This window comes from Agelaius phoeniceus, unplaced genomic scaffold (genome assembly GCF_051311805.1).
Source record: "Agelaius phoeniceus isolate bAgePho1 unplaced genomic scaffold, bAgePho1.hap1 Scaffold_113, whole genome shotgun sequence".
NCBI lineage: Eukaryota > Metazoa > Chordata > Aves > Passeriformes > Icteridae > Agelaius > Agelaius phoeniceus.
In genome coordinates this window covers 1514086-1530255 of record NW_027509877.1, presented here as the reverse complement: position 1 = coordinate 1530255, position 16170 = coordinate 1514086, and the positions used below count along the sequence as shown (strand labels likewise).

At 54.3% G+C, this 16170-nt stretch overlaps 1 protein-coding gene across 1 annotated transcript in view; it reads right to left on the bottom strand.

Moving 5' to 3' along the window:
* The window catches only part of LOC143693004 (uncharacterized), a 680702-nt gene that overhangs the window by 472774 nt on the left and 191758 nt on the right, over window positions 1–16170 (bottom strand). Inside the window, 1 exon segment of the mRNA XM_077173088.1 lies at window positions 8692–8870. Within this exon segment, the coding sequence (XP_077029203.1) occupies window positions 8692–8870 (179 nt within the window).

The following is a 16170-nucleotide window of genomic DNA, read 5'->3' as shown; positions in this document are numbered from 1 at the left end:
GGGATTTTTCCTGATGTTAACCATAAGCTGAAGATCTCCATGGTCCAGGAGTACTCTGGATCCATCTTCTTGATGTCTCTTAGAGTAATCCTGGACTGGGAGCTGAGTTTTTGCTCATCTCCTGCACATTTTTCTCAATTTCTTTTGCCATAATTAAGTCTCTGAAAGCACTAATGTTGGCTTTCCCATTAATTTGGTGTTGCTGACGCTTGGGGCGTGGCATCCCAGGTCGAGGACGGCTCGGTGGCAGCGCCTTTGCCACACGGACCAAGCACGCGCACACACCAATGAGGTGGACGGTAACTGGCGTTTATTAACGGTTAGGCAGGGTCATTTATAACAGGGGTTAATGGTCAACAACACGTGGGGCTAAGTAACGGTAAAGGGGAGGGGTTCTGTCTGCCCGTAACAATGTGAGATCTTGCGGCCGGTCCCTAATCTCCCACAATTTGGAAGTTCCCAAGGCTATCAAATGTTCCAGGTGTTTCCCATCAGGCTTTAAAAACTGAATAAAGTTCGATGGGTGGGATTTCACAGGACAAACACTCTTTGTCATTCAGGATAATTTTAGCAAGTTTTCCCCTATCTAGATGGAACAGGTCTTAGAAGCAAAGAAAATGACCTTTCTTAACTGTTCTTCTTTTCATCCACTTTTGAAAAGGTCTTATTGGTCCTTTTTCCTGGCTCCCCATTTTTCTCTTGTCCTGGGTTGCTGTTCTTATCTGGCTGATTAATTCAAGGCATCAAAAGCATTCCTGTGCTGATTGATTGTTGATTGCATCTCCTTATCATCTATTAAGTGCTTGGATATCCACAGGAAGGTGTGAATTGTCCCAGCTGATAGCCATTCACTGAGGGTTCTGAGATAATGGGCCTGCAGCTCCCCCTCCCTCTGTCACTTGCTGTTTCCCAGCTGTTGTTATCTTTATCAGGGTGGTGACTCATCTTGGGATCTGTTTTCCTTCCAGCAGCTGCTCTCCCAGGCATCTGACTCCTCCCAAGATCTTTGTCCAAGTCCATTCGCAGGCCCCCAGCTGCTCTCCTGGTTTGATGACTCATGCCAGGTTCCTTATCTGCATCCTCACCTGGTTTCCTGGGCAGCAATCTCCTTTTGTCCCTGATTTCTTCAGCTGTTTTGCTTGTGATGTGTGTCCTGCAATGAGTTTATTGATGCTTTTGTTGCCCTCAAACTGAGCCTCCAATCTTACCAGTAGTTCTTCCTCTTTAGTCCAGCATTTTTGGTGGGCTCCTGGGTTGGAAGTCTCTTTTGGGTGGAAAACAGCAACCCTTCCCTGATTTCTAACCAATGAATGTGCCAATCTTTTGTGTTGTCCCAGAGCAATTTTCATCTCTAAGTCTCTGCTGCATTCCTCATATATCCACTCCCTGCCTGGAGCCATTTCTGCTGCTCCCCTGCATTTACCAAAGTGACAAACAATACCATGAGAATTACTCTTCTCTTTTCCACATTGAGCACACAGAAAACAAACCCTCCTTATCCCGTGGGCTACCCTCAGATGCTCACTCAAGCCCAACACACAGTTCACCTGGGTACCACAGCAAGGACAAGGTGGATTTGTTATCAGGAGCAGTCACAGTAAGGATGTCTTCCAGTGTCTGTTCCCCGTGGTTCTCTGTCTGAGCTGGGGATGTCGCCGGCTTGGTGTCGTTCTCCGGCTCAGCAGGTGATGTTTCTGGTGTGCCCTCAGTCTCACAATTGCTGTTTCTCTACCTGTTGTCAAGCACAAACGATTCACAGCTCCTCGGAAGGCAGATCTTCAGTCTCACACTTGGCCGTGGTGCAAACTGTTCATAGACCTCAGGCAGCCTGCTCAAACCCTCCCAGCTTGCGGGAAAATGAACACATTCAAAGTTATTCATAAACAAGTCCAATCTAGAAAACTCAGAGTTCACCAGAGAAGCCAGTTCACATACTGGAGTGGTGAGATGGTAAATTTTTCAACACTAGGTCTACCCAGATTTTAGACAACAGGTCTACCTGGTGTTTAGAAAATCAAAACACCAGGTTTACCTTGCAAAATTGAGAGAAGGTGTCCAGTTGTAGATCCTGGGACACCAGGTCACCTAGTTATGTTTAGAGATTTTGTTTTAAAATGGTTCCCCATTTTATGGCTCCGGATAGTAAATTTGCCACAAGTTTAGGAGAGGTAGAATAAGAAGGACAGAGCAAGGACATAGCAATCTTTTGCCCACTTTAAAATCCTGGAGTCAGATCTTGGGCAAAGAGCCACCCAGCTCTTACTGTTTGTTTCAGGAGGATGACATTTCAACAGGAGGACGTTGAACTGGCCATCCCCACCACCTCTGTGCTGGGGCAGAGATCGACTGGGTTACATTACACAAGCTTTCCAGCAGGACCATGAGGAGGTGCAATCACTGCAGCAATGCCCAGTTTGTAACTATACTCTCAAAAACTGCCTTAAGAGAATCACAGTCGCTCCCGCCTTTTGCCTGCACTTCACTGAATTTCTTCACTTTGACATTCAGAGCACTGGGCAGCAATCCCATCGCATCATCACCCACCTCAGGCCTTTGGGATGCTTTGTTTTAATTAAACAGTCAGATTCCCCTGGTTTGCACCAGTTCTAAGCTGGCTGCTGGGTGCTGGCCAAGGTGGGGCACTGGCCCAGGGACCCCCGCCGGGGACCCTCCCCTGCATGAACTGCTCAGCCGACGCCTTTTCCCAGCAGTTGACAGCAGGGCATGGAGCGACAGATACGGCTTGATCGTAGCCAGGTGTTCCACAGCAGCTGGGAGTCTCACAGCAGCCAGGTACAGCTTGGCAACAGGCACAGGTAACTCCATAGCAGCCAGGAATGGCTCCGCAGCCAGGCACCCCCTCACAGTGCCAGGGCACTCTCCCGCTGGGGCCGGGCACTGTCTCGCCGTGGCTGGGCACAGCTGCAGGGGCGCTTTCAGTCACAGCAAAGCACAGAGAGGTGGTTCCAGCGCAGGCAGAGATGGCTACAGGGGCAGCAGCATGGCACAGAGGAGCTGGAATCTTGCAGGGGCCGGGCACCGCTTCTGAGATCTCAGCTGGTGTGGCAGGGCCTGGTGGAGGGGCAGCAAAGCCCGCTCCATGGCCAGGCACTGTCCTGCAGGAGCAAGGCATCTCACAGTGGTGGCGGCTGGGTGCCTTGCAGCGGCTGCAGTAGCAAAGCGCCTCCCTGCTACTACCAAGTGCTGCTTCTGGGGTTCCAGCTGCAGCAGCAGGGCACAGCAGAGTGGCAGAGTGCCTGTTCAATGTGGCTCTGCAGCATGACGTCTCTCCACCCTCTGGATTAGCAGCAGCACTCTTCATTGACAACCCGCGCTGGGCTTGGGCGGTTGCGGCAGTTTCTGCCAGCAGGGCAGAACAAGGGGCAGCAGAGGGCACAGCAGCACAGCAGCCAGTCCTTTCAGGTGTCTTGGCAGCCATGGCAGGGCACAGAGGGGCTGCAGGGTGCTCATTTAACACAGCCAGGCTTCTTGGGGCGCCTCCACCACTGACCCCAGGGACGGCACACTCAGCTGGCAGCGCCCTCCCGCCTGGGACAGCGGCACAGCCCTGGGTGACCAGGGGACATCCTGCTGGGCAAACACCTCCACCGGGGGTGGCAGCACAGTCCCGGGGGCAGCAGGGCACTCCCCGGGCAGGTCACCCTCACCTGGGGAGGCTCCATGGCTCTGCCTGGTGGCCTCCTGGTGGGCTGTGCCTTCTGCACTCATTCTCTTCCCTCGCTCACCCAGCACAGCCTCTGCTCTCCCTGCTGCCTCCCCCAGCGCCCTGCTTTCACCGTTAGCCTTGGTGGAGAGCCAGTGAATGCTCCATCCTTGGAAATGTTCCTGCTTGGATAGGCTCTGAGCAACATGATGGAGTGAAAGATGCCTCTGCTCCCACCCCACAGCAGGCCCTGTGGTGTCAGCTATAGGAGTAGTTGGGGTCTCCTGTAGGATGCAATTCCCCCAGAGAGCAGAGAGAACACAAAGCACCACAGCTGGCAGGAACATCCTCCCATGGAGATGGGAATATTCTGGATCAACAGGCTCAGGCTGCCCAGCTTTGCCTCTTTGTAGATGGACACAAGTGTCAGAAGTGACTGAGAACCAGGAGGCCCCACAGTGTCTCTGAGTCCCCTTGGTTCCCTGAGATTACACAGTGTCCCAGGCTCCCTTTGGTTCCATGAGGCCCCACAATGTCACAAGGATCCCTGGACAACACAAGGCCCTGAGATATCTCAATGGATCCTTGGTTCCAACTGTCCTCACTGAGTCACAAGGGCCTCTGGATTCCATGAGACCCCACAGTGTCACAGTGTCCCTTTGGTTCCACAAGCCACAGGGTCACAACGGCTCCTGAGCATCTTCAGGCACCTGAGTCTCAGAGCATCCCCTCAGTTCCATGAACTCCACAGTGTCACAGTGTCCCCTTAGTTCCACTTAGTCCTGTAGAGTCACAAGGATTCCTGGGAACCATGAGGCCCTGAGGTATCACAATGGATGGTTCCATGAAGCCCCAGAGTTTCACAGTCTCCTCTCGGTTCCATGGATTCTACAAGACCCTGGAGAGTCACAGGGCTCCTTTAGCCCCATGAGTCTCCAGAGTGTGAACTATGTCCCCAGGAGGCCCTGCAGTGTCACAGAGGAGCAGCACTGCAGTGGGCACAGCACCAGGGCAGGTTTGGTAGTGTTCCCATGTCTGTGACACAACAGCAGTGGCTACACCAACGTTCCCCTCTCTATGATACCACAGCACTTCAAGATCGAGCATTCCCCTGTCTGTGACACCACAGGGGTGGCAGCCACAGTGTCCCCACTCTGTGACACCACAGCTGTGGCAGGACCATGTCCCCCTCTCTGTGACACCACAGCAGTGACAATTCAAACATTCCCCTATCTGTCACACAACAAGGGTGGCAATTCCAATGTTCCCCTCCCTGTAACAGAACAGAGGTGGCAGCCCTAAAATTCCCCTCTCTGTGACATCACAGCGATGGCTGCCCCAGTGTCCCCCTCTCTGTGACACCACATCGGAGGCAATCCTGACCTTCCACTCTCTGTGACACCACAGCTGTGGCAGCCCTAAATTCCTTCTCTGTGACACCACAATGGTGAAAGCCACAATGTTCCCCTCTCTAGGACACCACAGTGGTTGCAGCCCCACTGTTCCTGTCTCTGTGACAACACAGCTGTGCCAGTCCTCATCCCCCTCTCTGTGACACCACAGAGGTGGCACCCGCAGTGTTCCCCTCTTTATGACACCAACACAGTGGCAGAACAAAGATTCCCCTCTCTATGAGAAAACAGTGGTGGCAGCCCCAACATTCCAATCTCTCTGACATCACTTTGGTGCCCAACCCAACATTGCCCTGTCTATGAAAACACAGTAGTAGCAGCCCCCACATTCACCTCTCTGTGACACCACAGAGGTGGCAGCCCCAGCATTCTCCTCTCTATGACAGCACCACAGTGGCAGCCCCAACATTCCCCTCTCTGTGACACCACAGGGGTGGCAGCCCCAAATGCTCCCCTGTCTGTGACACCCCAGCAGTGACTCCCACACATTCCCCTGCCTGTGACACCACTGCATTGGCAGTCCCAACATTGACTTCTTTATGACACCACAGCGGGGGCAGCCCCAAGATTAGCCTCTCCATGACAAACCAGGGGTAGCAGCCCCAAGGTTACCCTGTCTTTGAGCTCACAAGGATGGCAGTCCCAATGTTCTCCTCTCTATGACATCACTGGGGGCAGTGGAAGCCCCAATGTTCTCCTCTCTATGACAACAAAGCACTGGCAGCCACAGTGTTCCCTTCAATGACACTAAAGCAGCAGCCACCCCAACATTTCCCTCACTGTGACACCACAGCTGTGGCAGCCCCAGCGCTCCCCTCTCTGTGACACCACAGCTGTGGCAGTCCCGTTGTCCCGGTCTCTGTGACACCACAGTGGTTGCTGCCCGAATGTTCCCCTCTCTGTGACACTGCAGCTGTGGCAGCAGCACTAGAACAGAAGCAGCACCCGTGGAACACCAGGGGAGCAGGGGAGGAGCAGAGAAGGAGCAGTGGAACAGGGGGAGATGAGCAGTGTTGGAGCAGCAGTGGAGCAGTGGTGCAGGAGCAGAGGAACCGTGCTGAAACAGCACAGCACAGCTTTGGAGCAGCAATGGAGTGAGCATGGAAAAGGCGGAACAGTGGTGGCACAGGAGCTACAGCCATGGAACAGTGGTGGCACTGGAACTACGGCCATGGAACAGTGGTGGCACAGGAACTACGGCCATGGAACAGTGGTGGCACAGGAGCTACAGCCATGGAACAGTTGTGGCACAGGAACTACGGCCATGAAACAGTTGTGGCACAGGAACTACAGCCATGGAACAGTGGTGGCACAGAAGCTACAGCCATGGAACAGTGGTGGCACAGGAACTACGGCCATGGAACAGTGGTGGCACTGGAACTACAGCCATGGAACAGTGGTGGCACAGGAACTACGGCCATGGAACAGTGGTGGCACAGGAACTCCAGCCATGGAACAGTGGTGGCACAGAAGCTACAGCCATGGAACAGTGGTGGCACAGGAGCTACAGCCATGGAACAGTGGTGGCACAGGAGCTACAGCCATGGAACAGTGGTGGCACAGGAACTACAGCCATGGAACAGTGGTGGCACCGGAGCTACAGCCATGGAACAGTGGTGGCACAGGAGCTCCAGCCATGGAACAGTGCTGGCACAGCCCCGCAGCTGTGGAGCGGTGCCTGAGATGCCGAAGCTGCGGGACACAGAGCGGCTCCCAGCCCTGTGTGCTGCAGGAGCCGGCCCCGCACACACCAGAGCGATGCCCCTCAGGCTCACCCAGAGCTGGGGGCACAGGCAGGAATTGCTGCTGGGCTCTGGAAGGTGTGGATTGAGTGCATTTAATGGTGACCTGGGGGTTGATCCTGCTCATTGTGGCTGCTTTTGTGCTGTCGGGCCCATTCCAGTTCATCTGAAGTCGTGAACTCAGGAGAAACTTGGGACAAAAGGAATCAAAGTGCCTTCTGTCCTGCTGTCTTGCTTTGGAAAGACAGGCGCCTGCTAAGGAAGGCAGGAGCCTCCCCTCAAATAGAGAATGTAAACATCCCTGCCTCCGAATTGCTATAAATTTTAAATCAAGAGGCTCTCAGGAAAAACATATTGGAGCAGGAAACAACAGTTCTTTATTGGGGAAGAAAATAAAAGGAGAAAATAAAAAATGCAGTAAACTAAAACAGCAATGACAGAACCAGAACCCAACCTGACACCCTGTTGGTCAGGCTGTTGGTAGCAATCCAATTGGAATTGTGGCTGCAGTCCTCCTGCAGTGTCAGGTGTGGGTCTGTTGCAGCAGGGCTCCTGTAGAAAAGGGTGGAGTCCCTGGGTGGATCCCATCAGGATCCTCCAGTCCAACTGCTGGCCCTGCACAGGACACTCCAACAATGCCAGCCCGGGCCTGGCAGCGCTGGCCAAATGCTGCTGCAGCTCAGAGAGCCCTGGAGCTGGGACCCTGCCCTGGGGAGCCTGGGCAGGGCCCCAGCAGCCTCTGGGCAAAAACCTTTTCCTGACATCCAACCTGAGCCTGCCCCGACTCAGCTGCAGCCGCTCCCTCCACTCCTGTCCCTGGGCACCAGAGGGAAGAGGTTCCCACAGCCCCAGCCAGGGACCCGCTCCCAAGGCTGCTGCCATGGCCACCAGGGCTGGCACCAGCTGGGATGCTCGGTCTCCATGGGCCAGGCTTCAGGAATGGGATTCCCCAATTTCCTGCTCCTGCTAAAACCGCGCTGCCCTCGCTGCCCTCCCACCTCCCATGGAAAGCACAAAAGGCAAAGATCCGGGCTGGGATAAGAACAATTTACTGGGAACAGAAATGAGATAAGGAACAAACAGGAACAGAAACAATATTGATAACAGAAGTGATCAATAAAACTTTTAAAGGGAAAACTAAAACACAACTCACTGGGTCTTTCCTGGCCATGTATTTCCCCCTGCCTGGAAAGGACACCCTTCTCCTCAGGGAGAGAGAGAGAGAGAGAGAGAGTCCCTTTCCTGCTCTTGGCAATGACCTGAGGTGGGAGTGAATGTAATGACAGGGCTATGGCCAGACCCTTATTTTTTTCAATGCCACATCAGGTCATTGGGAGGGGCAGGAAAATTGACAGCTGTCTTCCCAGCATGGATTACAGGGAAAATGGATCCCCAGGGCTCTTCCCAACGTGGGACCTCCAATGGAGAAAGAAGCTGGAGTGGTGCATGAAGCTCTTCCTGCAGCTGGGGCACTCGCACAACTTCCCTTACTGGTGACTCCATTGGTTTCTGGTCAAATTCGAGCTCATCGAGAAGCTCTTCCCATGAAGTGGGACCCTTGTAGGGCCTCTCCCCAGTGTGGATGTGCCGGTGGATGATGAAGGTGGATTTTTTCTTGAATCCCTTCCTGCAATCAGGGCAGCAGAAGGGCCTCTCCTGGGTGTGACTCTGCTCATTCAGGCAGAGATTTTTGCTGGTCTGCAACCTCTTCCGACAGGTGGGGCACTCGTATCGCCTCTCCCCGGTGTGGATGCACCGGTGGAGGATGAGGTGGGAGTTGTGCTTGAAGCCCTTCTCGCACTCAGGGCAGCGGAAGGGCCTCTCCTCTGTATGAATGCGCTGGTGGCAGAGGTAATTGGAGCGTGTCTGAAACCTCTTCTGACACTTGGGACACTTGTAGGGCCTCTCCCCAGTGTGGACGTGTTGGTGGATGATGAGGGCAGAGCTGCAGCTGAAGCCCTTCCCACACTCCCCACACTCGTAGGCCCATTCCCCAGTGTGGATCATCTGGTGGCGGATCAGGGTGTTGCTCCGGCTGAAGATCTTCCCACACTCCAAGCACTTGTGGGGCTTCTCCCCATTGTGAAGCTGCTCATGGACCACCAGCTCTGAGCCCTGGCTGAAGCTCTGTCCACCTTCCTGGATCAGGGTGGGTCTTTCCTCCTCAGAGCACCCTGGGCTGGGTTTGCAGCCCCTCCACCTCTGGGATCTCTGGGGCTTTTCTTCCCTGTTGGATTCCTGTGCACTAGAGTTGCTCAAAACAGCCTCTTCCACGAGATTCTGCTGTGGAGAATTTTCCTCCCTGGTCTCCATCCTCAGCTTCTTCCCTGGGGGAGGAAGGACAAGGAGAGCATGGGATTTGCCTCCGTGCCACAGGGAAGGGGAAGGAGATCCCCCCAGAGCATCCCCGGCAGGACAGGGTTGGCAGCAGGGTTGTCCTGCAGCCGGGGGCTGTGCTGGGCTGGGAGATGGAGCAGGAGAGAGGGGGAAAGGGGCACTGACTTCCTCCTCACCTGCCTGGGGCTCCTGGGGCATCTTCCTCTTCCTCTCAGCCTCCTCCTTCATCTAGTGAAGGTTTCAGGATGGGAAATCCTGCTTTGGGAGGAAAACAAGGGATGAGCACACTAAATTTTATACTGGATTGAAGGCAAACCTGGGGGAGAATCTAAGCCAGAATTACAATTTAATAAGAAAATTAAGATCACGGCAATGATTCAGAAACGCTGCCTTAAACTGACAGAGTCAGGATATAACCTGAACCCTGTTGCTCAGGGTGGTGGCAACAGTCCCATTAAATGGTGGCTGCAGTCCTGTTGGAGTGATGAACGTGATTCTGTCCAAGCAGTGATCCTGTAGAAGGGTCTGGTCTTCCTCTGCAGGTCCAGCGGTGGTTCTGGAGCTCTTGTCCTCTGGGAATCCAGTAGGCAAGCTGCTCCTGGTGTTGCAAGGCTCAGCTTATATCCAGGTAGGAATGCTTGGATCCAACCCCTTGGCGGAGCATCCCACAATGGGATGATGGAATTTGATCAGTCCTGCAGTGACACACAATGGCCCATTCGCAGAAGATATCTCCCCTGGAGGGCGTTATCAGGGCTGAGTCATGGAAGAGATAAAGAACCCTGCCCCACCTGTTTATAGCAGTTGATGAAGATTTGGATTGAAAACATGCATTGGGTTCCATCTTACACTGCAACCTGAAACAGTGGGGGAATCCCTGCTCAGGGGGTGAACACCACCCCCCTTACCCAAACTGGCTCAGGTGTAAAACCCCCACCCCGGGAAGGCCACACACACAGGGGACAATGTCACACTTGCCCTGCCCCAGGGCAGGTCTCTGTCCCTCTCACTCCCTTGCTCTCCCCCCTTTTCTCTTTCTTTCCATCTCTCTCTCTACCTCACATTTACTGTTTAATAAAATCCACCTTGGATTTGGTCTCGTTAGCACCTTAACTGGGGCAGAGGCATTTCTCTAACAATTTGCGTAACCAGATTGTGACATTATTTTTGCATGGTGTGTTCAGGGCAGTCTTGTCTCACCCCAGGTGCCTTTGACAACAGCATGGTTCCCTCTGAGGAGGTCGTGGTTTTTCTGGAAGAACCCTTGGAAACTTGGACACAGTCCCTCCTTCCTCCTGGGGAACTTATGGAAGAACTGATGAAGAAAATGGCTGTTGTGGGTGGCCAGTGAAAAAGAAAATATTTTGTTGTCCTTCCTTGAAAAGTTTATTAAAATCACAGGAGGAAAGGGAGCAAATGTTACCAGCGAGACTGACAAGGTTCATCCACCCCATGGTGAGGAACACAAGGCTGCTAAAAGTCCCACAGGAAGCCCAGCTCAAGTAGCTAAATTCCCAAATAACTCCAGCCAGGGATCTCCGGGAGGATTTTTTTGGAGAGTGTTCGGAGCTGGCAGATCCCGGACTCGAGCCCCGGATATCTCCGGGCTCCCTAAGAGGAGCTTTTTCGGGGGCAGAGGAGCCGCGATCGCCCCTCGGGAGGGTCCCGGGGGGTCCACGTGGGGATGGCCCGGTACCGACGGGGCGGGACATTGGTTTTGGGGATCCCCGTGAGAGCTGGGGCTGTGGAACGGGGGACCCCCGGGGCGGGGAGAGGGGAAGGGGCGATACCGGAGCTGGGGCACCCCCGGCAGCCCAGAGATGAGGCGGGGACGGGACCCCCTGAGCCTGACAGGGGCGCGTCCTGGGGTGACTTCATGATGCTCGTGCCCCATCGGTCCCTTTAGCCCAGAAATGAGTTCTGCACCTTTAAGGCTGGTTCTGAGAGCCAAGGGGAGGAGGAAGAAGCTGCAGCTTGTTTTCATACACTGCACTCACTCCTCCACATTCCAGCTCATGGATGGACAGAGGGCAGGACAGAGCTCTCCTTTGCTTTTAGTTAGTTTTTAGCTCTCTGAGGCAGAGAAGTTGCCTGGACTGTTATTTTTCTTTTTCTTTGGGGCTGTTGGAACCTGCTCTGCACTGAACACACAGAACACCACCAGCAGCTCGCACCCGTGGCCCACTGGACCTGGCCTGGGCCGCGGCATTTCCAGCGCTGGAGGGACTGATAAGAGACTGATAAGAGACTGATAAGAGACTGAGTGAGCTGAGCTGCAGCCCAGAGAGGGACTTTCTGTGTTTGTCATCTCTTTTGGAGTGGCAAGAGGTTTTATTGTTCAATATTGTTCTTTGTTTGTGCTGGTGAATGCTTTGCCTGTTAAATAAACGTTTTTTCCATTTTTTTCCGAGGAAATCTTTTCCCAATCCGGTTGGGGGAGGGGCTTCTTAAATCTGCTTTCTAGAGGAAACTCTTTTGGAGATTTTCTCCCAAATTTGCCCCATACGAGGCCAGGGTGGTGGGAAGAGGGGGGACCTCCAAGTGGCAGAACTGGGGTGAGGCTGGAGAAGGGGACCCCAAAACCCCCCCCAGCATCCCTAAGCAGGACCCTGGAGAGGGGTCCTGGGGACCCTTGAGGATCCTCAGCAGCCCTGAGATGGGGGAACACCAGAACCCTGGAGGGATGAGACTGGACATAGGACACTCCTGGTGGCTTTTTTTAATTAAGTCTCGATTTTTGGAGGTTTTTATGGACATCAGGTGACTTCTAGAGATGGACTTGGGCAAGGGAAATCCCCAAAAAAAGGCATTCACACCCTGTTTTTCCCCAAACCAGGATTTTCCCCAAACCATCCTGCAGTGACATCCCCCATGTCCTGCTGTGGGTGAGCTCACTCCCAAACCTGACCCTGATCCGGGTCTCAATCTCACTCCATGTTCAGACACACTCACAGTTCTGTATTTAATCTTATCCCAGCCCCACACTCATCTAGCCCCAGACCCAATCCCAACCCCAGCCCTAAAGCCAATCCCATTTCTAGTTTTAACCCCAATCCCAGCTCTAATCCAAATCTCAGCCCCAGCTCCAAGCCCAGCCCCAATTCCAGCCCTTTCCTAAATCCTCAGCCCCAAACCAAATCCCAGGTTCAGCTTTTCTGGGGCTTTGGGGGTGTCTCTGTCCCTGTGACCCCGATGATGTTTGGGTGGGGTCACAGCAGGGCTGAGAGGGACAGAGACCCCCCCGGCCTCCCCAGGGGTGAGAAGGTGGCAGAGCCCCCCCAGCCCCGAGCAGCCTCAGCGGTGAGAGGGACACAGAGCCCCTGGTGCCCAGCCCTGCACAGGCATTGCCTGAGGCCAGAGGGATGGAGACCCCCCGAGCATCCCCCAGGGCCAGGGGACAGAGAGCCCCGAGCATCCCCTGGGCTGAGAGGGACAGAGACTGCCCCGAGCACCCCCTGGCACAGGGGTGAGAGGGAGGGAGACCCCCCAGGTATTCCCTGGAGTGAGAATGATGGAGACCCCTGGGGAATGGCCTGGGGTGCCAGGGACAGGGATACCCCTGAGAAATGGCCTGGGGTGACAGGGATAGCGACAACCCTGGGGAATGGCCTGGGGTTACAGGGACAGGGACACCCCTGGGGAAAGGCCTGGGGTGACAGGGACGGGGACAAACCCTCCCAAGCCCCTCTCAAGCATCCCCCAGTCTGAGAGGCTCAGTGACCCCTTGAGCATTCCCTGGGCACTCGACAAAGTGAAGTTGTTTCTTGACAAAAATCAAACTTAAGCCTACAGAAAATGCCTTGAATTTACTCTTCCCACAAGTAACTTGTGGTGGAAACGAGAACAAATTGCAAAATTTAATCAACTGACAGTAGAAGCAATTCTGTGGCAATTCCAAAATCCATTGGTCCTGCACAGCTCCAGCTCAGCTGCTGGCACATTCTGATAAAAGAAAAGTGGAAATTCGGCCCAATACATTGTGATACCTCTTTTATGAAAAGAGTATGAAAAGGAAGGGAAAGCTCTGTGTAGATGTCACAACGGTGACAGGGACAAAGAAAAAAAAATATTCTTAGATTTGGCAAAGCCCCCGGCCTGTGAAAAAGAAAAGGGGGGATAGCCAGGGATTGAGAGGGACAGAGATCTCCCCTGGAGTGGGCCAAGTGTGACATTGTCCCCTGTGTGTGTGGCCTTCCCGGGGTGGGGGTTTTACACCTGAGCCAGTTTGGGTAAGGGGGGTGGTATTCACCCCCTGAGCAGGGATTACCCCACTGTTTCAGGTTGCAGTGTAAGATGGAACCCAATGCATGTTTTCAATCCAAATCTTCATCAACTGCTATAAACAGGTGGGGCAGGGTTCTTTATCTCTTCCATGACTCAGCCCTGATAACGCCCTCCAGGGGAGATATCTTCTGCGAATGGGCCATTGTGTGTCACTGCAGGACTGATCAAATTCCAACATCCCATTGTGGGATGCTCCGCCAAGGGGTTGGATCCAAGCACTCCTACCTGGATATAGCTGAGCCTTGCAACACCAGGAGCAGCTTGCCTACTGGATTCCCTGAGGACAAGAGCTCCAGAAACACCACTGGACCTTCAGAGGAAGACCAGACCCTTCTACAGGATCACTGCTTGGACAGAATCACGTTCATCACTCCCACAGGACTGCAGCCACCATTTAATGGGACTGCTGCCACCACCCTGAGCAACAGGGTGTCAGGTTATATCCTGACTCTGTCAGTTTAAGGCAGTGTTTCTGTATCATTGCCTTGATCGAAATTTTCTTATTAAATTGTATTCCTGGTTTAGACCCTCCCCAGGTTTGCCTTCAAACCAGTACAAAATCCAGTGTGCTCATCCCTTGTTTTCCTCCTTAAAGAGAATTTCCCATCTTCAGTTCTTGGCCAGATGGAGGAGGAGGCTGCAAGGAAGAGGAAGGAGCCGTGGGACACCCAGGCAGGTGTGGAGGAAGTCAGTGCCCCTTTCCCCCTCTCTCCTGCTCCATCTCCCAGCCCAGCACGGCCCCCGGCTGCAGGACGAACCCGGTGTCAACCCCATCCTGCTGGGGATGCACTGGGGGGATCTCCTTCCCCTTCCCTGTGGCACGGAGGCAAATCCCATGCTCTCCTTGTCCTTCCTCCCCCAGGGAAGAAGCTGAGGATGGAGACCAGGGAGGAGAAATCCCCACAGCAGAACCTCATGGAAGAGGCTGTTTTTAGTGCTTCCAGAGTGGAGGAATCCAACAGGGAGGAAAATCCCCAGAGACTGTACAGGAAGAGGGGCTACAAAGCCAGACCAGGGTGCTCTGAGGAGGAAAGACCCACCCTGAGCCAGGAAGGTGGACAGAGCTTCAGCCAGAGCTCAGAGCTGGTGGCCCATGAGCAGCTTCATGATGTGGAGAAGCCCTACAAGTGCTTGGCCTGTGGGAAGTGCTTCAGGAAGAGCTTCCACCTGATCCGCCACCAGATGATCCACACTGGGGAATGGGCCTACGAGTGTGGGGAGTGTGGGAAGGGCTTCAGCTGCAGCTCTGCCCTCATCAGGCACCAACGCATCCACACTGGGGAGAGGCCCTACGAGTGTCCCAAGTGTGGGAAGAGGTTTCAGACCAGCTCCAGTCTCCTCCTGCATGAGCGGATTCACACTGATGAGAGGCCCTTCCGCTGCCCAGAGTGCGGGAAGGGCTTCAAGCACAACTCCCACCTCATCACCCACCGGCGCATCCACACTGGGGAGAGGCCCTACGAGTGTCCCAAGTGTGGGAAGAGGTTTCAGACCAGCTCCAGTCTCCTCCTGCATGAGCGGATTCACACCCAGGAGAGGCCCTTCTGCTGCCCCGACTGCGGGAAGGGCTTCAAGCACAACTCCACCCTCATCACCCACAAGCGCATCCACACTGGGGAGAGGCCCTACGAGTGTCCCCAGTGTGGGAAGAGCTTCACCAGCAGCTCTCACTTGACAAGACACCAACGGAGTCACCGGTAAGAGATGCCCTGCAAAAGCCCCAAGTGCAGGAGGAGCTTTGTGCCCAGCTCCAGCTTCAACCCCCATGGGAAAACCCATATTGGAAAGAGCCCGGGTGATCCATGTTCCCTGTGATCCATGCTGGGAAGACACCTGTACCTTTTCCTGCCCCTGTCAATGACATGGTGTGGGATTGAAGAACATGAGGGTCTGGCCATGGCCATGTGATTCCATTCACTCCCACCTCAGAACATTGCCAGGGGCAGGAAAGGGACTCTCTCTCCCTGAGGAGAAGGGTGTCCTTTCCAGGGAGGGGAAATACGAAACTGGGAAGAGCCAATAGTTGATGTTGTAGTTTTCCCTGTAAACCGTTTTATTGATCCCTTCTGTTATCAATACTGTTTCTGTTCCATTTGTTCCTTATCTCGTTGCTGTTCCCAATAAATTGTTCTTATCCCAGCCTGGGATCTTTGCCTTTTGTGCTTTCTATGGGAGGCGGGAGGGCAGCAAGCGGCAGCGCGGTTTTAGTGGGGGTAGGAAATTGGGGAATCCCATTCCTGAAGCCCAGCCCATGGAAACCGAGCATCCCAGCTGGTGCCAGCCCTGGTGGCCATGGCAGCAGCCTTGGGAGTGGGTCCCTGGCTGGGGCTGTTGTGGAGAGCTAGGGACCTGCGTGCGGAAGATCTCGGGCTGTACGGGTAGATAGGAAGGCCCCCCTCACCCTGCAGTCTGACTGTTGCTCCGTACCTGGCCACACCCGGCCAGACGTGAGCAGAGGGAAGGGACACAGACTGCCCAAGCCATAAATACCCCTGAGACCCCTCAATAAATGCCATTTGCTGTCCACCACATTGGTGTATGTAGCATTGGAGCGAGTGACCCTGGGCCTTGGGTCTCCGTGTCAGACTTCCCAAACCAGGTCGCCACGCCGTAATGGCAACATCTGGTGCCAAAACCCGGGAATCGCAGCGCCCGGTGTTCGGGATTTCGCCTGGACAGGGGACTGGCGGCTGCACAGCAGGCCTAGTGCAGCGGGGGGGACGCCCCCGGA